At 47.7% G+C, this 25,660-nt stretch overlaps 1 protein-coding gene across 1 annotated transcript; it reads left to right on the top strand.

Moving 5' to 3' along the window:
- The first annotated feature begins 21,495 nt into the window (after positions 1–21,495).
- On the top strand, positions 21,496–24,897 carry LOC143961891 (E3 ubiquitin-protein ligase TRIM39-like). Its single transcript, XM_077471225.1, has one exon. It carries the CDS (start codon positions 21,521–21,523, stop codon positions 23,096–23,098), a length of 1,578 nt encoding a protein of 525 aa, XP_077327351.1. The 5' UTR covers positions 21,496–21,520; the 3' UTR covers positions 23,099–24,897.
- Positions 24,898–25,660: the final 763 nt, after the last annotated feature.

Below are 25,660 nucleotides of genomic sequence, written 5' to 3'. Positions count from 1 at the left end.
GCCCACAGAGGAAGACGTGATGACGAAACGCATATGGGCGTGACCGTGCAGCTGAGTATCATCGCAGCAGGAGAGCTCGTCTGCCCGGGATCCGCCACAGATACTGAGACCTGTTTACAACCTTGCGATCCGGACTGTGGTGAGATAAGACTGAGCCCTGCTGGCGACATTCAATGTGATATGAGAATTTTCTACTTTGTACGCATGTTTTTAACAAGCGTGTATGAGTTTTAGAATAAAAAAGGTTTGCACTATGGATTGTATTTCTGATCTCTTTCATATGTGAAATAACAACAAATTGTGCTGTTTGGAGAGAGTCTCAATTGGAGTTTTCTGGCTGTGAACACCCAGGAAGGATTTAATATTTGAGGTGTCTGTATTTAACCACAGTTTTGGTAAGTGCATTTCCATTGGGAGTGGCACTGAGCACGAAGTTTCACATTGGCAGTGTGGTGGATGGCTTGGAAACAGGCTCCTTTCTTTTCCTCTGACAATTAATTGAAGCACTCTATCCACAATTTAAAGACTCAGCACATCATTTAAATTTATGAACTCTTATTTTTATTTTTTTGATCGTCTCATCTTTATTTGCTTAGCGCTGTCAATATAGTACACTCTGTGTTGCGGTTTTCTGGAATAAGTGATACTGTATGTTTTTGTGATATGCTTAATCACATGCTTCAAAAAAAAAACCCACATTGGAATCCATGTGTCCGGCACCCTGCATGTAGATTAGGGGACTGGACGCATGGATAGGGCTGCCCCTGTGGCCCTAATGGATGGGCCGCCACTGATACATTTTCTATTTGCTACAGATTGTCTCTCAACAGCTTTGCAGGATCAAGATAGAGGGCATTCTAGTCATCTTAGTGGAACCATTTTGGCCAAGAAGGAGTTGGTACTTGGACAACCTGCAATTCCTGGGAGACAATCCGTGGTCATTTCCAGACCAATCAGACATGCTGTCTCAAGGACCAATGTACCATCCTGCTTCATAGTCACTGGCTTTAACACTTGGCTGTTAAAACCCAAGTCCTGAAAGTTTGAGGTCTCTCTGACTCTGACTGTTATTTCTATGCTGCTTGAGGCTGGAAATCAACCTCTCACAAGGTCTATCACCTCGGAGGGCTCTGTAAAGCTTCTCTGGGGCAGTAATTCCCTTAAGCACCCTGAAGGGTTAAGTCTTATGCCGCGTACACACGAGCAGACTGTATGGCGTATTTAGTCCGTCGAAACACATTTCAGCGGACAATCCGCTCGTGTGTGGGCTTCAGCTGACTTTTTCAGCGTGCAGTCCGGCGTACTAAGAATTTCGGTTTTTTCGAAATTCTGTCCGTCGTACTTTGGTTTCAGCGGACAGTACGGTCGTCAGTATGCTAGTTCTACGGACTAAGAATGGCGCATGCCCAGAAAGGATTTACACGGCGGAAGGGTGCTTTGCTGTGTCTTGGACTTCCTATTTCTAGTCCCGTCGTACTTGCTGTACACGTCATCGCGCAAGCTTTCGACGGACTGTTTGTGCATCCGTGTGTGGTCAAGTCCATTCAGTGGAAAGTAGGACGGACTGTCTGTCGGATTGTATGACGAACTAAGTACGCCATACAGTCCGCTCGTGTGTACGCGGCATTAGCATTGGCCATTCTCTTTCAGAGACTACTGGTCACTTATTCCCTTTTTAAAGGCCTTTGTATAAGGGGTGGCTCACATTCCTTCCACTTGCATTCACCTGTGTCACAACGGGATCTCAATTTGGTCATGTTGGTTCTACAGAAACCTCTCCTTGAGTTGATTCAGGATATTCCCTTGGCTGACCTTACTTGTAAGGTGGGATTTATCAGTGTATCATGCCAATGAGACAGATTTCAGAATTAGCAATCTTATCCAGTAAGAAACCCTTCCTTGTTCTTCACAAAGAAATGGTGGTCTTTAGTCCCTGCCCCGGGCATCCTTTCTCCCTAAGGATCGGTTCACACTGGGAGGACTTGTCAGGCGACTTAGCCGCTTGACAAGTCGAGTCCCATTCTGTACAATGAAACTGTTCTAATCGGAGCGACACAAGTCTCTCCAACTTAGAAAAAGGTTCCAGTATGACTTTGGGGGCGACTTGCATTGAATTCTATAAAGAAGTGATGTTGCAAATCTCTGCAGCGGTCGTGTCCAGGTCGCCTGAGTGAGTTGCGCTGCAAGTCATGCTGCCTCAGTGTGAACCGACACTAAGGCAGTAAAGCGTTCAGCCCCATCCAGCTGCCATGTATGTCAGCCTTTCAAAGACTGCGACAGGCTGCAGGAAGCGGGCCTAGATGCTGAAGGGATATTTTAGCTTAATGTTTGTTTTAGCTTATTGCCTGCCATGTTAGATATTATAACCTATAATATGAGTATCCATTTTAAGATAAATATTTGCGTAGTCTGTTAGGAGTTAAATTAAGAGTTAAGCTCCTCTTATTGAGAACAAATGTTCTCGAACAATCTATTTTTCTCTACTAGCCATTCCTGTGGCCAATTTCTATATGAATTTGGGGGCGTATATTGTTTCTGCACGTACTCAGTAATTTTCCACTGCTTGTTTTAATTAATGTCTGTATTTTATCATATATTAATGTAAGGAGGGTTGGGCTTTCTTTGTGAGGTCATTTTGCCCTTATGATCTGAAGTCCGAAAATAAATTGTCAGACCACATTGAGAACTGTATGGTGTGTGTGAATACTTCCTGATCAGAGTGGTCTCCAGTAGGGATGGCCTCGCGGTTCGCCCGGCGGTCGGTTCGTGGCGAATTTTGCATGTTGGCGATTCGCTAAACCAGCGGACTATTGGCGCTGTTCGCCCGGTGGACATATGCGTTTACAGTGTGAAAGAACTTTGACCCATGATGACACATCCATCATGGGGTACAGAACAGCCAATTGAGACATTTCAGCACATGGACAATTGGACATTCCGTCTACCTTATAAATAGACCTGATCTGGTGGCCATTTTACATTCTGTCTTATGTCAGTGTAGGGACAGGACGCTGTGTGGAGCAGGGAGAGACTGTAGTGACACAAATTACTAGCTATTAGGCCCCCAAAAGTCCTTTTAAGGACTGGTATAGGTGTAGTACAGTATCTAGGGTTCAGTGCACTGCTGTGCTGGTGATTGCAGCTGTCTTTTGTCAGTGTAGGGACAGGACATTGTGTGGATCAGGGGCAGTCAGTTTAATCACTAGCTAGCTATTACTATTAGGTCCACAAAGGTCCTTTTAAGGACTGGTATAGGTGTACAGTATATAGGGTGCTGGTGCACTGCTGCTGACTGCTGCCCGATTCTGCAGCTATCTTTTATCAGTGTAGGGACTGAGGGACAGTCTGCAAATCATTAGCTACTAGGTCCACAAAGGTCCTTTTAAGGACTGGTATAGGTGTACAATATATAGGGTTGTGGTGCACTGCTGTGCTGCAGATTACTGCTCGTTTCTGCAGCTGTCTTTTATCAGTGTAGGGACTGAGGGACAGTCTGCAAATCACTAGCTACTAGGTCCACAAAGGTCCTTTTAAGGACTGGTATGGGTGTACTATTTGGTGTGCAGTATATAGGTGTGTAATACACGTATAAAATACTTGCATATATAGAAAGCAAAGTATTGTGTATTTCCACTGTGCAGCATTGTGACTGCTGAGCGGTTCTGCAGCGATACTACAAAGAGTGACAAACGCAATAAAAAAAAGTATTATAACTGGTGTGATAGACCAGTGGCCCCCAAAAACAACAGATTGAAGCGGGGTATTATATACCTTCTTCCACATACATACTGCACTTCTCTAGAGACTTTTGTCACAGGGTCATTTAAAAAATGACAGGCAAAGGAAGAAGCAGGCCCTTCCGCAGGGGTGGTAGGGGTAGGGCAGGAGCAACAGGCTTAAGCCAAAGTGGCAAATTGCAGAAGGTGCGTGTGATTACGTCAAAGGACGCACCAGACTTGGTTGAGTGGCTCACTCAGCCTTACTCTTCTGCACTCTCCTCATCCTCTCGAACTGCACCCTCTTCACTCTCTGCTGTGTGCACCCCAAAGACACTACCACCAACACCACCACCACCATATACCTTACGCTTGAGTCACAGGAATTATTTTCCGATCCATATCAAGACATTTCCGATGCACAGCCACTCTTGGCATTGGATCAGGGAAAGGAGGTAGCAACAACCGCCACTCAGCAGTCTGACGACAGTACCCAGATCAGCCCAAGGAGGAGGTTGGTCCCCGCTGTTGCTGCCTACTCCAAGATCTCAAATTTATAGCGGTGGGGAAGGGGATGATGACGTATCTAGTGATGTCACGTGGGTGCCCACAAGAGAGGAAGAGGAGGGGAGTTCAGAGGGAGATATGGACCAGCAGATAGGGAGGAGAAGCTGGAATAACTTACATTGCACAGGAGGGACAAAGCAGACTGCAAATGTATCAGGAGCGAGTCATCGACCATGTACGGTCACATCTGGCGTTCCCAGGACACCAGCACATGGCTCCGCAGTGTGGGCTTTTTTTAACGTGTCCGCTGCTGACAATAGTGTTGCCATCTGCAATCTTAGCAGTCAACGCATAAGTCGCGGTAAGCCCAACACTCACCTAGGGACGACCGCCTTAAGAAGGCACATGAGCAGCCATCACCGAGCTGAGTGGGAACAACGGAACACACAAAGTCACACTCCAGGCTCTCACCGTCTAGCCTTGTCTCCTACTTCTCTTTCTCCTCTCTCCTCACAATTGTCCTCCACTCCACCTTCCATCATGCCATCCTGAAGTTTTTCTGAAAAAAGGCAGGCTTCCGTGGGCCAAATGTTTGAGCTTAAAAAAATAATGACACCGGATAACCCTCTTGCCCAACGATTGACGGCTGGCTTGTCAGAACTGATAGCCCGCCAACTACTGCCATATGGTGGACTCTGAGGCCTTTCGAAAATTTGTGGCCATTGGAACACCACAACGGAAGGTCCCAGGAAGGAAGTATTTCTCACAGAAGGGCATCCCAGAGCTATATGGCCATGTTCAGCGGCAAGTGAATGTATCTCTGGCACACAGTGTTGGTGCCAAGATACATCTGACCACAGACACGTGGTCTAGCAAACATGGGCAGGGAAGGTATATCACTTTTACTGCCCACTGGGTGAACCTTCTGATGGCCGTCAAGCATGTAACCCGTCCCGTGGCACCCGTGTAGATTTGGTTTTACCGCCACAGATTGCATGCAGGCCTGGCTCTTCTTCTTCTCCTCCATCCTCCTCCCTCTCCTCCTCGGCTGACTCCTCCTTTTCTACTGCTAGTGTCTCTTCCGCTGTGCCTCCCAAGCTCCCGAGAACCTATTCGACATGCCAGGTGAGACGTTGCCATGCCATGCTGCGTCTGTTGTGCCTGGAAGCCAAGAGCCACACTGGCCCGGCACTCCTTTCAGCTTTGCGTTCACAGGCAAATCAGTGGCTAACACCGCTCAATTTGACAGTTGGTAAAGTGGTGTGTGACAATGGTGCCAATCTGCTTAGTGCATTGAAACAGGGCAAAATTATACACGTGCCATGCATGGCACACGTCATAAACTTGGTCGTGCAGCGATTCGTTGTCAAATACCCTGGGGTCCAGGACATCTTGTGGCAGGCAAGGAATATCTCGGCCCATTTCAGAAGATCTTACATGGCCATTGGCTCGCCTTGCTGACATTCAGCGGCGACACAATCTGCCGGTCAGACGTCTTATTTGCGATTGCCCGACGCGATGGAACTCAACCTTCTATATGCTTGATAGGCTGCTCCAGTAGAAACGTGCAGTTAACGACTACCTGTACAAACTCTATGGCAGAACAGGTTCTGGGGAGCTTGTTTTTTTTTCACCGCGCCAGTGGCTGCTAATGCGGATTTATGCAGACTTCTGCGGCCATTTGAGGAGATCACAAAACTGGTCAGTCGCAGCCATGGTGCCAGCAGTGACATGGTACCTTATGCCTTCTTTAACTTGTTGCTGACCGCCGGCTGTCAAATGACGGCCAGGCGGCGCAGCTCTCGTGGCGGGAGGCCGTCATATGACGGCCTCGCGTTTAAACAGGGTATGCACGCGATCGTGCGCGCGCATCCCCGTTCCCTCGGTGGCGGCGTGTCACGGAGACACCGCTCACCACCGAGGGTGGTAAACAGCCATTGGTCATGGCTGTTTACCACGTGATCGGCCGTGATGAAGTCACGGCCGATCACAGCTAGAGCTCGTCGCCTGTAAACGGCGCATGCGCGGGATCGGGAGCGCACTGCTCGTTCACAGCGGTGGCGGCGTGTTCCCCGGGAACACTGCTCGTCACCGATGCCGGTAAACAGCCATTGGCTGGCTGTTTACCCATGTGATCGGCTGTGAACCTTTCACAGCCGATCACTAAATGTAAACACAGAGCGGTAACTGACTGTTACCAGCTCTTCTCTCCTCACACACAGTTTCCAGTGTGAGGAGAGAAGAGCCTGGAGCAGTGAGTTATCGATCTGTGTTCTGTAGTGTCTACACCAACACCACACTTGTCAGATCGCCCCCCCCCACTGTCATCTGTCACCCAACAGTCACCACAGTCACCCAATAAAGTGAACCTGTCACATAGGAGACTGCCATCAGTGACCGTCAGCGGTGCACCTGTCACCCATCACCCGTCACCCATCAGTGACCGCCAGCTGTCACCCGTCACCCACCAGTGACCGCCAGCTGTCACCCACCAGTGACCGCCAGCTGTCACCCGTCACCCATCAGTGACCGCCAACTGTCACCCGTCATCCATCAGCCACCGCCTGCAGTCAGCCATCAGTGACCGCCAGACATCACCCGTCACCCATCAGTGACCGCCAGCTGTCACCCGTCACCCACCAGTGACCGCCAGCTGTCACCCGTCACCCACCAGTGACCGCCAGCTGTCACCCGTCACCCATCAGTGACCGCCAACTGTCACCCGTCACCCATCAGCCACCGCCTGCAGTCAGCCATCAGTGACCACCAAACATCACCCGTCACCCATCAGTGAACGCCAGCTGTCGCCCGTCACCCACCAGTGACTGCCAGCTGTCACCCACCAGTGACCGCCAGCTGTCACCCGTCACCCATCAGTGACCGCCAACTGTCACCCATCAGCCACCGCCTGCAGTCAGCCATCAGTGACCGCCAGACATCACCCGTCACCCATCAGTGACCACCAGACATCATCCGTCACCCGTCATCCATCAGTGACCACCAGACGTCACCCGTCACCCATCAGCCACCGCCAGGCGTCACCCATCAGTGACCGCCAGACATCAACCGTCACCCATCAGTGACCGCCAGACTTCACCCGCCATCCATCAGCCACCACCAGCCGTCACACATCAGTGACCGCCATCTATCGCCTGTCACCCATCAGTGACCGCCAGCCATCACCTTTCACCCATCAGTGACCACCAGCCATTGCCCGTCACCCATCAGTGACCGCCAACCATCACCCTCCACCCATCAGTCACCGCCAGCCATCAGTGACCGCTAGCCGTCACCCATCACCTGTCACCCATAAGTGACCGCCAGCCATCACTCATCACCTGTCACCCATCAGTGACCGCCAGCCATCAACCGCCACCCATCGTGACTGCCAGCCATCAGTGACCATCACCCATCAGTGACCATCACCCATCAGTGACTGCCAGCCATCAGTGACCATCACCCGTCACAATCCGTGGCCTGTCACACCGTCATCACCTGCCACCCATCGCACAGCCCATCAGTGAACGTCACCTGTCACACAGCCATCAGCACCAGGAGGCGTTCCAGATCCTCTCCATGACCGATGAGAGCAACGGGGAATTCTCATCAGATTCCAATTTCCGATTCTGATTCCGAATCAAATTCGGCATTTAACCCGAATAGTGAATCGGAAATTGATTCGGAGGAAGAATGGGTCCCTCCTAAAAGGGCAAGGCCCTCTGAAAACCAGGATTATATTCCCAGGCCCGGTATCAGAGCTCCTGCCAGCAATAGGCCCCAAGAACAAATTCCCAGGCCCAGTACCAGCGCTGCTGTCAGCGTTAGGCCCCGGGATCAAATGCCTAGTACCAGCTTTGCCGCCGGCGATGGGCCTCACCAACAATTGCCCAGACCCAGTACCAGTGCTGGCACATCACGCCTGAGTACCAGCATAGAAAATTCCAATCCGACTACTAGAGTGTCACATCCCCCAAGAGCCAGGGCCTCTACATTTATGCCAGATGGTCTTGCCAACCCAACATGGCTGCCTTCCAACTCGGCATCACCAATTATTCCCCCTTTCACAGCACAGCCAGGTGTGCAGACCAACACCCAAAATTTTTCAGAGATTGATTTTGTTCATCTGTTTTAGCCCGACACATTTCTGCAATTAGTTGTGGACCAGACAAATTTATATGCCCAGCAGTATATTGCCAATAACCCCCACTCATCATATGCCCGGCCCTTTGAGTGGCGAGATCTCAATTTGGAGGAGTTCAAAATTTTTATGGGCCTCACCCTGAACATGGGGATAACAAAAAAAAAAGAAGGACATGCCTATTGGTCCACCCAACCCATCGACCACATGGCTATTTATTCTGCCGAAATGTCCAGGTCCCGATACAAGAAGATAATGCGATTTCTTCACTTTAGCGACAACACCGAGTGCCTTCCCCACAATCATCCAAATTATGACAAGTTATATAAACTTCACCCACTGATACATTTCTTTTCCCAACAATTTGCAGAACTCTATGTCCCCGATCAAAATATATGTGTCGATGAGTCCCTGGTACCCTTTTCAGGCCGGCTAGGAATAAAGCAATATATACCTAGCAAAAGGGCCAGATATGGAATAAAATGATACAAACTGTGTGAGAGAGCCACGGGATATCGGTATGCGTTCCGCATATATGAAGGAAGAGATTCCCAGCTCCAGCCCCCTGAGTGCCCGGCCTACATGGGCACAACTGGAAAGATTGTATGGGACCTGGCATGCCCACTTCTGAACAAAGGATATCACATATACCTTGACAACTTTTACACCAGCCTGCCCCTTTTCAGACACTTATACATTGCAAAAACCCTGGCCTGCGGAACCTGCAGAAAAAATAGAAAGGGCTTCCCACAATCACTGGCAAACAAAAAGCTGCGAAGGGGGGAAAGAGCATCACTGAGATGCAACGAAGTGCTGGCCTTGAAGTGGAAGGATAAAAGGGACGTGTACATGATGTCCACCATCCATGAGGACACTACAATTGATGTTCAAAGAAGACGAGGTCCCACTGAAAAGCCAACGCGTGTCCAAGATTATAATCTCTACATGGGGGGAGTGGATTTCAACGATCAAATGATTCAGCCCTATTTGTCAATAAGGAGGTCCCGATTCTGGTACAAGAAAGTAGCAATCTATCTAATCCATTTGGCCATTTATAATTCCTACATAGTCTACACCAAATCCATGGAAAGCCCCGCCCCCTTCCTAAAATTCATCGAAGAAGTTGTCATGTCCCTCATCTATCACCAAAGACCCCCCCTAGTTGACCTTCGCTCTGAGGCTGTTTGCCGACTTCGTGAGCGCCACTTCCCCTTCAGAATTCCAGCATCTGAAACAGGCCGAAGACGGCAAAAAAAATGTCGCGTGTGCACCAAAAAAGGGTTTCGAAAAGATACCAGCTACCATTGTCCCGATTGTCCCTCCCAACCTGGCCTTTGCATTGGTGAATGCTTCAAACTTTATCATACATCCCTAAAATATTTGCCCATATTTTTAACCATTTCCCCATTTTCATTATCTGTGCTGACCATTTTTCATGCTTCCCCAAATAACCATGCCACTGCCTTCCACGTGAACTGACCCTGGCCTGTTTTTTGACTATGCCTCTGCCTACTGTTTGGACTGCTTCTACGTGAACTGACCCTGGCCTGTTTTGTGACTATGCCTTTGCCTACCGTTTAGATTGCTTCCACGTGAACTGACTCTGGCCTGTTTTACCAACTACGCTTATGCCTACCGCTTGGACTGCTTTCACATCATCTGACCCTGGCCTGTTTTATGGACTATGCTTTTGCCTACCGCTTGGACTGATCTGTTGCCCTGCTACTCTAGGGCCGCGTACACACGCGCGGACTGTTTGCCCAACCTTGTTCGTCAAACAGTTTGTCAAACAGTCCGCTCAAAATTTGCATGAGCGGACTTGCCCACACACGAGCGGACTGTTTGACGAACAAGGTTGGGCAAACAGTTCGCTCAACTTTTGAAATGAACGGACTCGCCCACGTAAGGAGGACGCAAATCCGCCCATTTCGAGCGCGTGTACAGGTAGGCGGGGCCCGCGAAGGAGACGTCGCGGGCTCCGCCGCCTGGAATGGGCTTAAAGGGGAACCCCAACGCCGAAAAAAATTGGCGTGGGGGTTCCCCCCAAGTCCACACCAGACCCTTGTCCGAGCACGCTACCCGGCCGGCCAGGAAAGGGGGGCGAGCGAGCGCGCCCCCCCTCCTGAGCCGTACCAGGCCGCGTGCCCTCAACATGGGGGGTGCCTTGGGGAAGGGGGGGCCGCGCGGCCCCCCCACCCCAAAGCACCTTGTCCCCATGTTGATGAGGACAAGGGCCTCTTCCCGACAACCCTGGCCGTTGGTTGTCGGGGTCTGCGGGCGGGGGGCTTATCGGAATCCGGGAGCCCCCTTTAAGAAGGGGGCCCCCGGATACCGGCCCCCCACCCTATGTGAATGAGTATGGGGTACAATGTACCCCTACCCATTCACCTGTGAAATAAAGTACAAAAAAAAACACAACACATGGAAAAAGTATTTTATTGCACAGCTCCGGGGGTCTTCCGTCTTCTCGCCGGACTCCTCCGCTATGTGTGTGTAGCTCTTTTACTAGCGGAGGAGTCCGGCTTTCTTCCTCCCCGCCGCCGGCCTCTTCTCCCGACTTCGGGGGTCTTGTCCCCCTCTTCGGTTCTTCTGCCGGGCCACCGCGCCTGGTCCGGTGGCCCGGTCTTCTGTCGCCGTCTTCCGTTCTTCTGTCGCCGCCTTCGGTTCTTCTGCCGGGCCACCGCGCCTTCTTGTAGCTCTTTTACAGGCAGTGGCCCGGTCTTCTGTCGCCGCTGTCGCCGCCGCCGCCGCCGCCTTCCGTTCTTGTTCTTCTTCTTGTTCTTCTTCTTCTTCTCCTGGAGATGTTGACTCGACGAGCTCTCCGGCCGGAATGCCAGAGCCGCGCTGTGCGGTCACTTATATAGTGACAATGGGGCGGTGTCACATGGTATATGTCACATGGGTTGGTCACATGGGTTGATGTCACATGGGGACTATGACATCGTAAGGGGGCGGGGTCACCATGTGACCAACCCATGTGACATATACCATGTGACACCGCCCCATTGTCACTATATAAGTGACCGCACAGCGCGGCTCTGGCATTCCGGCCGGAGAGCTCGTCGAGTCAACATCTCCAGGAGAAGAAGAAGAAGAACAAGAAGAAGAACAAGAACGGAAGGCGGCGGCGGCGGCGGCGACAGCGGCGACAGAAGACCGGGCCACCGCCTGTAAAAGAGCTACAAGAAGGCGCGGTGGCCCGGCAGAAGAACCGAAGGCGGCGACAGAAGAACGGAAGACGGCGACAGAAGACCGGGCCACCGGACCAGGCGCGGTGGCCCGGCAGAAGAACCGAAGAGGGGGACAAGACCCCCGAAGTCGGGAGAAGAGGCCGGCGGCGGGGAGGAAGAAAGCCGGACTCCTCCGCTAGTAAAAGAGCTACACACACATAGCGGAGGAGTCCGGCGAGAAGACGGAAGACCCCCGGAGCTGTGCAATAAAATACTTTTTCCATGTGTTGTGTTTTTTTTTGTACTTTATTTCACAGGTGAATGGGTAGGGGTACATTGTACCCCATACTCATTCACATAGGGTGGGGGGCCGGTATCCGGGGGCCCCCTTCTTAAAGGGGGCTCCCGGATTCCGATAAGCCCCCCGCCCGCAGACCCCGACAACCAACGGCCAGGGTTGTCGGGAAGAGGCCCTTGTCCTCATCAACATGGGGACAAGGTGCTTTGGGGTGGGGGGGCCGCGCGGCCCCCCCTTCCCCAAGGCACCCCCCATGTTGAGGGCACGCGGCCTGGTACGGCTCAGGAGGGGGGGCGCGCTCGCTCGCCCCCCTTTCCTGGCCGGCCGGGTAGCGTGCTCGGACAAGGGTCTGGTGTGGACTTGGGGGGAACCCCCACGCCGATTTTTTTCGGCGTTGGGGTTCCCCTTTAAGCCCATTCCAGGCGGCGGAGCCCGCGACGTCTCCTTCGCGGGCCCCGCCTACCTGTACACGCGCTCGAAATGGGCGGACTTTCCGAGCGGGAACAGTCCGCTCATTTCGAAAGTACAGCGGACAAGCCCACACACGGGCGGACTGTTCGCTCAAACACAGTTTCAGCGGACAGTTTTTCGGAATTTCCGAAAGACTTTGTCCGTCCAACTGTCCGCTGAAACTGTCCGCTGAAAGCCCACACACGAGCGGACTGTCCGCCCAAACACTGTTCAGCGGACAAGGTTGGGCGAACAGTCCGCCCGTGTGTACGCGGCCTAGGACACAGGGGTCTCCCATGTTAGGGGCTCCAGAAATGTTTTTCCGGATGGAGGAAACAATTTTTATTGTTTCTTCCGGTTTTCGGAATAGGGTCTGGAGTCCGGAGGCTTCATAGAGATTTGGGTGGGTCGAAGCCTCTACCCCTGTGCCCCTGTGCACAGGTCTTACGTGATTGCGGCCCTCAGCCTGCCGCTGACTTACTGCCACCATGCCTCTGCCTGCCGCATGAACGGACCACACCGCTACCTGGACTATGCAAATAATTAGCTGTAGCAAGAGGCAGTATGTTTATGAAGGGCTGGAGAGCGGTGCGATAATGAGTGTCTGCAGGTAACGGTGTACCAGGACCAATATTATGGCTGTGCTGGCTGTCTCTGTCTGGACAATTTCTATGGACTGCCATGCTGACAATATCCTTGTGCTGACTATAGACAATATTCCTGCCAGCTGCCTTGATAACTACCATTGCTGTCGCTAAGCACATCCCTGCCTGCTGCCTGGAGCGGCGCTCTGGTGGATACTACACAGGTAATGCTTTTTTTTTTTACCCTTTCCACAATAGAATTTATTTTGGATTGTAATTCTTGGTATGTACATGCTATGTGTTAGAAATATGAAGGTCCTTCAAAAATGATAGGTTGCCAGGAAACTATATGTCATTTATGCTCCTGGAACGTCTGATGGTGCTACTTGAATGTTGGGCCTTTGTATGTGGCCAGGCAGTGTAAAAGTTTCACACATGTGGTATCGCCATACTCAGGAGGAGTAGCAGAATGTATTTTGGGGTGTCATCTTTGCTATGTACATGCCATCTGTTGAAAATATCTGATAAATGGACAACTTTGTGTAAAAAAAAATGCGTTTTCATTTTTTTCCACATTTTCCAAAAACTTCTGGAAAAAAATGAACCGTTCTAAAGACTCATTATGCCTCATAGATTATATGCTGGGGTGTCTGCTTTTCAAAATGGGGTCGTTTTGGGGGCAATTCCATTGTCCTGGTGCTCCAGGGCCTTCAAAAGTGTAATAGGTGGTTGATAAATGAGATGTGTCATTTATGCTCGTAGAATGCCTGAAGGTGCTATTTCAGTGTTGGGCCTTTGTATGTGGCCAGGCTGTGTAAAAGTCTCACACATGTGGTATCGCCATACTCAGGAGGAGTAGCAGAATGTATTTTGGGGTGTCATCTTTGCTATGTACATGCTATGTGTTGGAAATATCTGATAAATGGACAACTTTGTGTAAAAAAAAATGCGTTTTCATTTTTTTCCACATTTTCCAAAAACTTCTGGAAAAAAATGAACCATTCAAAAGACTCATTATGCCTCATAGATTATACGTTGGGGTGTCTGCTTTCCAAAATGGGGTCATTTTGGGGGCAATTCCATTGTCCTGGTGCTCCAGGGCCTTCAAAAGTGTAATAGGTGGTTGAGAAATGAAATGTGTAATTTATGCTCGTAGAATGCCTGAAGATGCTATTTCAGTGTTGGGCCTTTGTATGTGGTCAGGCTGTGTAAAAGTCTCACACATGTGGTATCGCCATACTCAGGAGGAGTAGCAGAATGTATTTTGGGGTGTCATCTTTGCTATGTACATGCTATGTGTTGGAAATATCTGATAAATGGACAACTTTGTGTAAAAAAAAATGCGTTTTCATTTTTTTCCACATTTTCCAAAAACTTCTGGAAAAAAATGAACCATTCAAAAGACTCATTATGCCTCATAGATTATATGTTGGGGTGTCTGCTTTCCAAAATGGGGTCATTTTGGGGGCAATTCCATTGTCCTGGTGCTCCAGGGCCTTCAAAAGTGTAATAGGTGGTTGAGAAATTAAATGTGTAATTTATGCTCGTAGAATGCCTGAAGATGCTATTTCAGTGTTGGGCCTTTGTATGTGGTCAGGCTGTGTAAAAGTCTCACACATGTGGTATCGCCATACTCAGGAGGAGTAGCAGAATGTATTTTGGGGTGTCATCTTTGCTATGTACATGCTATGTGTTGGAAATATCTGATAAATGGACAACTTTGTGTAAAAAAAAATGTGTTTTCATTTTTTTCCACATTTTCCAAAAACTTCTGGAAAAAAATGAACCATTCAAAAGACTCATTATGCCTCATAGATTATACGTTGGGGTGTCTGCTTTCCAAAATGGGGTCATTTTGGGGGCAATTCCATTGTCCTGGTGCTCCAGGGCCTTCAAAAGTGTAATAGATGGTTGAGAAATGAAATGTGTCATTTATGCTCGTAGAACGCCTGAAGATGCTATTTCAGTGTTGGGCCTCTGTATGTGGTCAGGCTGTGTAAAAGTCTCACACATGTGGTATCGCCATACTCAGGAGGAGTAGCAGAATGTATTTTGGGGTGTCATCTTTGCTATGTACATGCCATCTGTTGGAAATATCTGATAAATGGACAACTTCGTGTAAAAAAAAATGCGTTTTCATTTTTTTCCACATTTTCCAAAAACTTCTGGAAAAAAATGAACCGTTCTAAAGACTCATTATGCCTCATAGATTATATGCTGGGGTGTCTGCTTTTCAAAATGGGGTCGTTTTGGGGGCAATTCCATTGTCCTGGTGCTCCAGGGCCTTCAAAAGTGTAATAGGTGGTTGATAAATGAGATGTGTCATTTATGCTCGTAGAATGCCTGAAGGTGCTATTTCAGTGTTGGGCCTTTGTATGTGGCCAGGCTGTGTAAAAGTCTCACACATGTGGTATCGCCATACTCAGGAGGAGTAGCAGAATGTATTTTGGGGTGTCATCTTTGCTATGTACATGCTATGTGTTGGAAATATCTGATAAATGGACAACTTTGTGTAAAAAAAAATGCGTTTTCATTTTTTTCCACATTTTCCAAAAACTTCTGGAAAAAAATGAACCATTCAAAAGACTCATTATGCCTCATAGATTATACGTTGGGGTGTCTGCTTTCCAAAATGGGGTCATTTTGGGGGCAATTCCATTGTCCTGGTGCTCCAGGGCCTTCAAAAGTGTAATAGGTGGTTGAGAAATGAAATGTGTAATTTATGCTCGTAGAATGCCTGAAGATGCTATTTCAGTGTTGGGCCTTTGTATGTGGTCAGGCTGTGTAAAAGTCTCACACATGTGGTATCGCCATACTCAGGAGGAGTAGCAGAATGTATTTTGGGGTGTCATCTTTGCTATGTACATGCTATGTGTTGGAAATATCTGATAAATGGACAACTTTGTGTAAAAAAAATGCGTTTTCATTTTTTTCCACATTTTCCAAAAACTTCGGGAAAAAAATGAACCATTCAAAAGACTCATTATGCCTCATAGATTATACGTTGGGGTGTCTGCTTTCCAAAATGGGGTCATTTTGGGGGCAATTCCATTGTCCTGGTGCTCCAGGGCCTTCAAAAGTGTAATAGGTGGTTGAGAAATGAAATGTGTAATTTATGCTCGTAGAATGCCTGAAGATGCTATTTCAGTGTTGGGCCTTTGTATGTGGTCAGGCTGTGTAAAAGTCTCACACATGTGGTATCGCCATACTCAGGAGGAGTAGCAGAATGTATTTTGGGGTGTCATCTTTGCTATGTACATGCTATGTGTTGGAAATATCTGATAAATGGACAACTTTGTGTAAAAAAAATGCGTTTTCATTTTTTTCCACATTTTCCAAAAACTTCTGGAAAAAAATGAACCATTCAAAAGACTCATTATGCCTCATAGATTATACGTTGGGGTGTCTGCTTTCCAAAATGGGGTCATTTTGGGGGCAATTCCATTGTCCTGGTGCTCCAGGGCCTTCAAAAGTGTAATAGATGGTTGAGAAATGAAATGTGTAATTTATGCTCGTAGAATGCCTGAAGATGCTATTTCAGTGTTGGGCCTCTGTATGTGGTCAGGCTGTGTAAAAGTCTCACACATGTGGTATCGCCATACTCAGGAGGAGTAGTAGAACGTATTTTGGGGTGTCATCTTTGCTATGTACATGCTATGTGTTGGAAATATCTGATAAATGGGCAACTTTGTGTAAAAAAAAATGCGTTTTCATTTTTTCCCACATTTTCCAAAAACTTCTGGAAAAAAATGAACCATTCAAAAGACTCATTATGCCTCATAGATTATACGTTGGGGTGTCTGCTTTCCAAAATGGGGTCATTTTGGGGGCAATTCCATTGTCCTGGTGCTCCAGGGCCTTCAAAAGTGTAATATGTGGTTGAGAAATGAGATGTCATTTATGCTCGTAAAACGCCTGAAGGTGCTTCTTCAATGTTGGTGCTCTGTATGTTGCCAGGCTGTGTAAAAGTCCTACACATGTGGTATCGCTGTACTCGGGAAGAGTAGCAGAATGTATTTTGGGATGTAATTTGTTGTATGCATATGCTGTGTGTGAGAAATAACCTGATAATATGACAATTTTGTAAAAAAAAAAAAAATCGTCATTTTGCAAAGAATTGTGGGAAAAAATTACAACAAAAAAAAAAAATCATGCTACTTACTTAATACCTTGGAATGTCTACTTTCTAAAAAGGGGTCATTTGGGGGGTATTTGTACTTTCCTGACTAGTTAGAGTCTCAAGAAATGAGATACACCTGATGTACTGAAGGCCTGATCAGAAGTGATCAATTTTCAGTGATTGGTACCATAGTTTGTAGACTCTATAACTTTAAAAAAGACCAAATAATTTACACTAATTTAGGTTATTTTTACCAAAGATATGTAGCAGTATAAATTTTGGCCAAAATTTATGAAGAAAAATTACTAATTTGCAAAAAAATTTGATGGAAAAAAAGAAAAAGGCATTTTTTTCACAAAATGTACGGCATTTTTTATTTATAGCACAAAAAAAAAAAACCCCACTAGTGATTAAATACCACCAAAAGAAAGCTCTATTTGTGTGAAAAAAAGGACACAAGTTTCATATGGCTACAGTGTTGCATGACTGAGTAATTGTCATTCAAAGTGTGAGAGCGCTGAAAGCTGAAAATTGGTCTGGTCAGGAAGGGGGTGTAAGTGCACTGTACTGAGGTGGTTATGGAGCGTGCATTGCATCATGTCATTGATCAAGCCATGGAGGAGCAGGAGCAGGGAGATGAGGAAGTCGCAATGCTGGATGAATTCCCCGGGGGGGCTACTCTATCTGAGACAAGTCAGGAGTCTGAAGAGGAGTCAGAGGAGGATGGTGCCGGGGCGGATGAGGAGGAGCAAGAAGAGCATGTTTTAAACCTTTCTGGGATCCCTGTTGTGCGTGGATGGGGAGAGGAGAATGAGGAGGACAACATTATCCTGGATGATAAGCAGGAGCCAGGCCACCACACCGCTTCCAGTTTAGTGCAAATGGGGGCCTTCATGCTCCAGTGTTTTAACAGGGACCCCCGTATAAAAAGCATAAGGGTCAAGGACCAGTACTGGGTGGCAACGTACTTGGACCCCCGGTACAAACACAAAATGGATGAAATGTTACCACCATCACAGAGGGCTGTCAGAATGGAGCACTTCCAGGCCTTGCTTCGAGAAATGCTGCATTCTGCTTTTGTGTGCGCTGGCAGAGGAGGAATTCCCACTCCCAGAGAAAGAGTTGCGGGTACCAATCCAACAGCGCCTGCAAGAAGAGGGCGGTTTGAAGATGTGTTGGTGACTTCTGATATGAGGTCATTCTTTCAGCCGACCCATCGACCGGTGTCATCCGGATCCAGCATCAGGGAACGCCTAGACCGTCAGGTGTCCAACTACATCGGGTTAACGGGCGATGTGGATGCTCTGAGGAGTGATGAACCCCTGGACTACTGGGTGGGCAGGCTTGACCTCTGGCCGGAGCTTGCCCAATTTGCAATGGAACTGTTGGGTTGCCCCTCATCCAGTGTCCTGTCCAAAAGGACGTTCAGTGCAGCAGGGGGGATCATGACCGATAAGCGCACTCGCCTAACTCACGACAGTGTTGACTACCTGACATTTATAAAAATGAATGAGGCATGGATCTGGGAGTAATTCAACACATGTGACCAGTAGACCATGTATATCTCTATAAATGATTTATTTAATCAAGCACACAGACCTTTTTTCTACCTTTAGCTCACTTCCTTGTACAAAAAAAGCACACCCTACTATATGCCCGTACCCTCCTGTTTGAAAAGGTTGAGCGGTGTCATATTTTTGGGTCCCGCAGCGAGTTGCTGTCAGTGCTCTCCATCTCGGTGCTGGTGTCAGTGCTCTCTCTCGATCTCGGTGCTGGTGTGGTGTCAGTGCTCTCTATCTCGGTGCTGGTGTCAGTGCTCTCTATCTCAGTGCTGGTGTCAGTGCTCTCTATCTCGGTGCTGGTGTCAGTGCTCTCTATCTCGGTGCTGGTGTCAGTGCTCTCTACCTCAGTGCTGGTGTCAGTGTTCTCTATCTCGGTGCTGGTGTCAGTGCTCTCTATCAGGGTGCTGGTGTGGTGTCAGTGCTCTCTATTACCGTGCTGGTGTCAGTGCTCTCTATCACGGTGCTGGTGTCAGTGCTCTCTATCATGGTGCTGGTGATCATCTCCTGCACCCTCTTCATAGCCTACCCTGACCTTTCCTCTCCTCCATTGCCTTGAGCTCCTGAGTCCTGAATTGTCAAAATTTCACAGATAAAAAAAGAATGCTTGTCGTTGTCGATCCCAGATTCACTTCATACTTTTGTATGTTGTGGCCATGTGGTGGGACTATGTGTGCACAGATAATAAATATTTTGTGGCTGAAAATATGACCTGTAGGTTTTTAAGGTTCGCCTGTAATTGAAGTCACTGGGGCCCACCGCAAACTTTGCGGTTCGCAAACTTTTGCCCGCGTTCGCGGTTCGCGTTCACGAAACGTCCCGTCGAAAGTTCATCCATCTCTAGTCTCCAGGCCTGCTGGGTTTGAAGGATACTCTAGGCAGATACCTTAACTGAGGGTCCACTCACCCCTATACCACTCTACACCCCAACAGATGCTGCAACTGTGGCTCCTGGGAACACTAATATCCCAGAATTGGACACACTTGGACTAAACGTCTAGTGTTCAAGGGGCCTTAGGCTTCATGTACATGGGACGTTTTTACCACCTCTCCTGAACGATTTAACTTGACAGATAGTAACCCACGTTTAAAACGTCTGTTTTGCCACATTTACATGCCGTGTATAGTGGCGTTTGCCGCATTTGCGTTTAGAATTGCTTAAAAAAAAAAAGTTGTCAAAAATGAAGAATGCCTGTAAACTAAACGTGGCTAAATGCACGTTACCGCGTTTAGTGCTTGAAATGCCTGTAAACTCAGCTTCTGAATGCATTTTTTTTTTTTGCATTCCATAGAATGCCTCTAATCTCAACTTCCTTGAAACAACTATAAATGACCCTGTGTACATGGACAGATAAGATAACATAGAGGAGAGTTCAGGGGCAGTAGGAAAAAAATGCCAACTGCTAAACGTCCATCTACCAGCAGCCGTGTACATGAGGCCTTAGTGTGTTCTTCTTTACACCCATCTTTCCCTCTTTCTCTCAAAGTTGGGAGGATTGATTATCTTTACTACTGTGGAAAAAAAACCTTCTTTTTCAGTACTTTAACCACTTCCAGACCGCTGCATGACGATAAACGATGTCAAAACGTCACTTCCGCCCGTAGCTCTGAAAGGGCCATTTATTTTAATTAATTTTTTTAAATAACAATTTTTTTTATTGCATTTAAGTGTAAATATGAGGTCTGAGGACTTTTTGACCCCAGATCTCATATTTAAGACATCCCGTCCCGCTGAGCTAGCATGCAGAAGCGAGTGCATACGTGAGTAGCGCCTGCATATGTTCAAACCACACATGTGAGGTATCGCCACGATCGGTAGAGGGAGAGCAATAATTCTGGCCCTAGACCTCCTCTGTAACTTAAACATGCAACCTGTAGAATTTTTTAAACTTCTCCTATGGAGATTTTTATGGGTAAACTTTTTTTGTCGCCATTCCGTGAGCGGGCGCAATTTTGAAGCGTGACATGTTGGGTATCAATTTACTCGGTGTAACATTATCTTTCACAATATAAAAATAAATGGGCTAACTTTACTGTTGTCTTATTTCTTAATTTAAAAAAGTGTATTTTTCCCCAAAAAAGTGCACTTGTAAGACCACTGTGCAAATACGGTGTGACAGAAAGTATTGCAAAGACCGACATTTTATTCTCTACGGTGTTAGGACCCCCAAACATTATACATTTTTTTCTAAGTAATTTTCTAGCAAAAAAAACTGTTTTTAACTTGTAAACAACACATCTCAAAAAGTGGTTAAAGCGGGGTTCCACTGTCTTAAATGCTTTTTTTTTGGGGGGGGGGGGGGTGACAAAGAAGAGGTGATTACAATATAACTCGCTTGCTCCGTTTTTCTTTAATTAAGATCTCAGTTTTTGCCGATAAAATAAACTTTAAAATGTTTACACTGACGGTTCTCATCTTGCCTGTGGGCATATGAAGCCCACGGGCATCCTCTTCCGGGATACTGTGCCGCTGATAGACCAGCATGCGCTGGTATCGCCGATCTTGCACATGTGCAGTAAGCTTATATCCGAGCGCTGTCAACAGCTCAGGTTACCATCACAACGGGTGGCAGTGTCGGAAGTTCTGTCCTGTTGGGATGGAAACAGAGATAAAATTTTTGCCCTCAGCAGTGCCCACCGCCTTCTGGGAAATGGTGACACAAATCTCCCAGGAGCAGTAGCGAGCGGAGGCGTCGAGGGAAGTGAAGTCTTTAGCCCAGGCACTGGAAGAGGCAGATTTCGTGGGACCGCATAGCAACAGGGAAAAAAGGGTAAGTTAAAAAAAAAATATTTTATCCAATTTATTTATTTTGGTTGGTTACTGCACAGTAAAGATTTTTATTTTTTGGGGGAAACACCACTTTAATAATACTGATCTGGATCAGCCTCGCCCTGTGTAGGAGGAAGTGACCCTCCCAACTGCATTCTTCTCCGGTGTCAGAAATTTTCACTGTCATTTCTCTCGTCTGCTGTCAGCGATGGCGTCTGCTAACCTGAGAGCTGAGTTGGAATGTTCCGTCTGTCTGAACATTTATACAGATCCTGTAAACCTGAGATGTGGACACAACTTCTGCCGGGCCTGTATTGATCATGTGCTGGATACACAAGGGGGGTCTGGAGGATATTCCTGTCCTGAATGCCGAGAGAAGTTTCAGCATCGTCCTGCACTGCAAAGGAACATAACACTACGTAACATAGTGGGGAATTTCCTGTCTGCTCAGCCACATCAGGAGGAGTCCGGGGTCTTCTGTACTTACTGTGTGGACTCTCCTGTACCTGCTGTTAGATCCTGTCTGCTCTGTGAGGTTTCTCTTTGTGATAAACACCTGAGAGTCCACAAAAAGTCTCCAGAACACGTCTTATGTGACCCCACCTTGTCCATTGAGAGCAGGAAATGCTCCGTCCATAAGAAGATCTTGGAGTATTACTGCACTGAGGATGATATCTGTATCTGTGTGTCTTGTAGTTTGGCTGGAGAACATCGAGGACACCAGGTGAAGATGCTGGACGAGGCTTCTGAGAAGAAGAAGGAGACACTGATGAATGTTCTGCAGAAACTTCTGACAAAGAGAGAGGAGATGGAGGAAAGAGTCCAGAGTCTGCAGGAACACCGGAGGAAAGTAGAAGAAGAAGCAGCTGGTGACACCAAGAGAGTCACTGTCCTGTTTAGAGATCTCAGGAGACGTCTGGAAGACCTGGAGAAGAGAGTCCTGAGGGAAATCTCCGGGAGGGCAGAGCGGATCTCCATCTCCATCCGGGATCTGGAAATAAAGAAGGAGGAGCTGTCCAGGAAGTTGCGTCACATTGAGGAGCTGTGTAACGTGACGGATCCACTGACTGTCTTACAGGAATCAGACACAGGTGACTTGTGTGATACTGAGGATGGAGATAATGAGGACAGAGAGAGACATGAGGAGCTCCTCCATGATGGAGGGGGTCTGGATGTGGATGGGATATCACACACATTACACACATTATCTGATATAATAAGAGGGGTAAATGTATCCTCCTATATACAGGGAGCTGCAGACATATTACTGGATGTAAATACAGCTCAGAATAATCTCCATATATCAGATGACAGGAAAACTGTATCCTTGTCAGATAGAAAACAGAATCGTCCCAAAACACCAGAGAGATTTCAGGATTCTTCTCAGGTGTTGAGCAGTCGGAGTTTCTCCTCAGGGAGACATTACTGGGAAGTGGATGTCGGGGGATCAGATGGATGGGTACTCGGGATGTGTTACCCCAGTATAGACAGGAGAGGAGGAAGGCAGTCAGCGATTGGATATAATAAGAAGTCCTGGGGTTTGTGGAGGGATGGTGATCGGTATGGGGGAATACATGACAGTAAAGAGATCCTCTTACCCCCCAATATCTCCAGTAACAGAGTCAGGATAGATCTGGATTATGAGTTCGGACGGATCTCCTTTTATGATCTGTGTGACCCGATCCGACATCTCCACACCTTCACCACCACCTTCACTGAGCCCCTCCATGCTGGGATACGTGTATGGGGAGGTTGTATGAAGATCTGTGGGGGGAATAGGGAATAATAGTAATAGTCAGAACTCTGCCCAGAGACTAATGATGTCACAGGGATGGATAGTGGGATTGGTAGAATTTTCAGCCAATAGGATAAAGCAGTGGGTGGGACTTCAGTCAGTGCCCTGCAGGTTTTTCTTATATTTTTGATTTCTCCCTCTGTCACTCCCTGTGATTGGGTAGGAGATCTCTCCAGTTACTGGAGTAACAGTGAATGACATGTTCCTATTTGTCAGTAAAGAGGGGTGTGGCCTATCTATCTATCTATCTATCTATCTATCTATCTATCTATCTATCTATCTATCTATCTATCTATCTATCTATCTATCTATCTCATGACAATTACTTTCATTGTAATCATTAAACAGAAAGTTATCCCAGTGTGTGACATCAGCAAACTCCTCCTCTGGCCCCTCCCCCTATTCCCTGCCCCTCCTCCACATGCAGTCGCTCTGTGCGGGGTGCAGTGCGGTCGCTGTGATTGGATAGGATGGGGTCCCCTTTCCTCCTCCTATTCCATACAATCTATACTAAATAGAGATGAAAAGAAATGTAACAATCTCAGAGGAAATATATGAAGAAGGGATCTAGAGATTTACTGCTAAGACAATAAAATGTGATGTATCATTAAAGTGTATGTCCACCCATAATGTTTTATTTTCTTAGTTTTGGATGGAGTGGGAGAGAATTAGAACCCCTGTCAGGATTTTACTGCTATCCAGATCTCCATTAAAGAGATTTCCCTTCACTTCCTGTCCCGGTGACAAGATTTTACCAAGCAGGAAGTGAGGGGCGCTCTCCACAATTATAATAAAATCTGACTGGGGCTCTAGGCCTTCCCCTATTCTACTAAAAAATGTATGTCTGGGTCCCCTTTGCCGATTTCCTCTCACTTCCTGTCCGGTACAATGTTGTCAGCAGGACAGGAAGTGAGGGGAATCCCCAGATAGCAGTAAAAACACCACAGGGGTTCTAATCCTCCCTCACTCCATCCAAAACTATAAAGAAAAGTTCTTAGCTTGGCATAGACTTTAATAGAATGTATCAGTAATATAATAGTGTCGGTGTCACTGTTATCAGCACTGAGATGTATATGGCTGTGCAGCATGTTCTCCGGTCTCTCCCTCATCTTCCCCACCAGAGAGGACAATACCTTACAGAGACACGGCACACATCAGGCTGGTAATATCTAGAATATACAGGTAGCCAAAGAGGGTGAGACCAGAGAACACGCTCAGGGCTGCTGTTAGAGATCATGGTGCCCCGTACATTACCTGACAGGGACCCCCCAGCCTGGATGGGTGTGTGGGGTCAGGTGTATGGCTCTGAACACGACTTCAACCACATGAACAAATTCATGCAGCCAGACTACCTGTGGGAAGGAACCCTTAATTATGTTTTTTTTTTACAATTTATTTTTGTTTTATTATTTAAATTTTTTAACAGCCCTGTGGGGGGTGGGGGGCTTTTGTGGAATATCAGGGGTCCATACAGACCTCTGATGATACACTCTTTAGGCAGAAGAAGAGATTGAGGACAGAAATCCCCACTTCTTTCTCTGGAGCTGAAGCTTGCCGGGAATGAATGAAGAGGAAGTGTTCTGTACAGAGGCTTACTGTTCATTCACCAACCGAAGCATAGTAATCACAGTTTATCATGCTTCAGTTATGAATAAACACAGAAGTGATCATTATCAATCACTCACTGTGTTCACTGAGAAAAAGAAGGGGCTGATAAATATGAAATATTTACTGGTCCCCCTGTGTGCCCACAGCAGCTGACAGCTAGTGCCAGGTAGGGGAGGAGAAGCTGGCGGAGCTGTGGGGAGAAGAGGGCCACCATGGGATTAGAGCTGTGTGGAATGGAGATTGGGGACAGGAGGGGGGTGATCAGAGCAGTGGGGGGCCAGTCTCTGAAACCGAACCCCCTGTGGCTCCCCCTGCAGCAGCTGGTGGGAAGGAGAGAAGGGGAAGTCATCTGCACTGTGGGGGAGATGGTGGGGGCTCTTGCCTGTGATCAGCAGATTTTTGAACTGGCTGCACCATAAAGCTGCCCAGACCCCATACAGGAGGGCCGGTTCTACCCCCTCTGTGGCCCTAAACACCAATATACATCACAGTGCTGCTAACAGTCACACCATCTGATTGGTTGCTCCGGGTCTCACACTCTGCACTACTGTGCTGAATAAGAAGAGATGTATTATGGGAAAAAGGAGAACACAGGGTTCATCTGTTACTTTATCTTTCTGAATGCCTACGAGGGAAGCCGGTGGCCCAAATACTGTATATGACATTGTCTGGAGGCCACAAAAATATCACATTGCCTAGGGGCTCCAACTATATCATATGGCTTGGGAACACAAGTATGTGACATTCTCTAGGGTTCCCCAAATTTGCCCCAGTCCCTGGGGGCCCAAATATGTCCCATTCTCTGGAAGCCTAAAAAATATAACTTTGCCTGGGGCCCCCAAACATTTCCAAGGGTCTGGTGGCAGGGCCGAGCCAAAAGAGTTGCAGAAGAGGCGGCCAACTTGGGTACTTCAGTGGGTTGGGGGCACAAAAATGGCAGAACCT

This window comes from Lithobates pipiens, unplaced genomic scaffold (assembly GCF_037356315.1).
Source record: "Lithobates pipiens isolate NorthernLeopardFrog02 unplaced genomic scaffold, aLitPip1_a1.2 Scaffold_8, whole genome shotgun sequence".
Taxonomy (NCBI): Eukaryota; Metazoa; Chordata; class Amphibia; order Anura; family Ranidae; genus Lithobates; species Lithobates pipiens.
The sequence above is the reverse complement of the archived record's forward strand: the minus strand, read 5'-3'. Positions and strand labels throughout refer to the sequence as shown.

Coding starts and splice junctions, on each gene's coding strand:
- LOC143961891 (XM_077471225.1), top strand. CDS start 21,521: ATGGCGTCTGCTAACCTGAGAGCTGAGTTGGAATGTTCCGTCTGTCTG.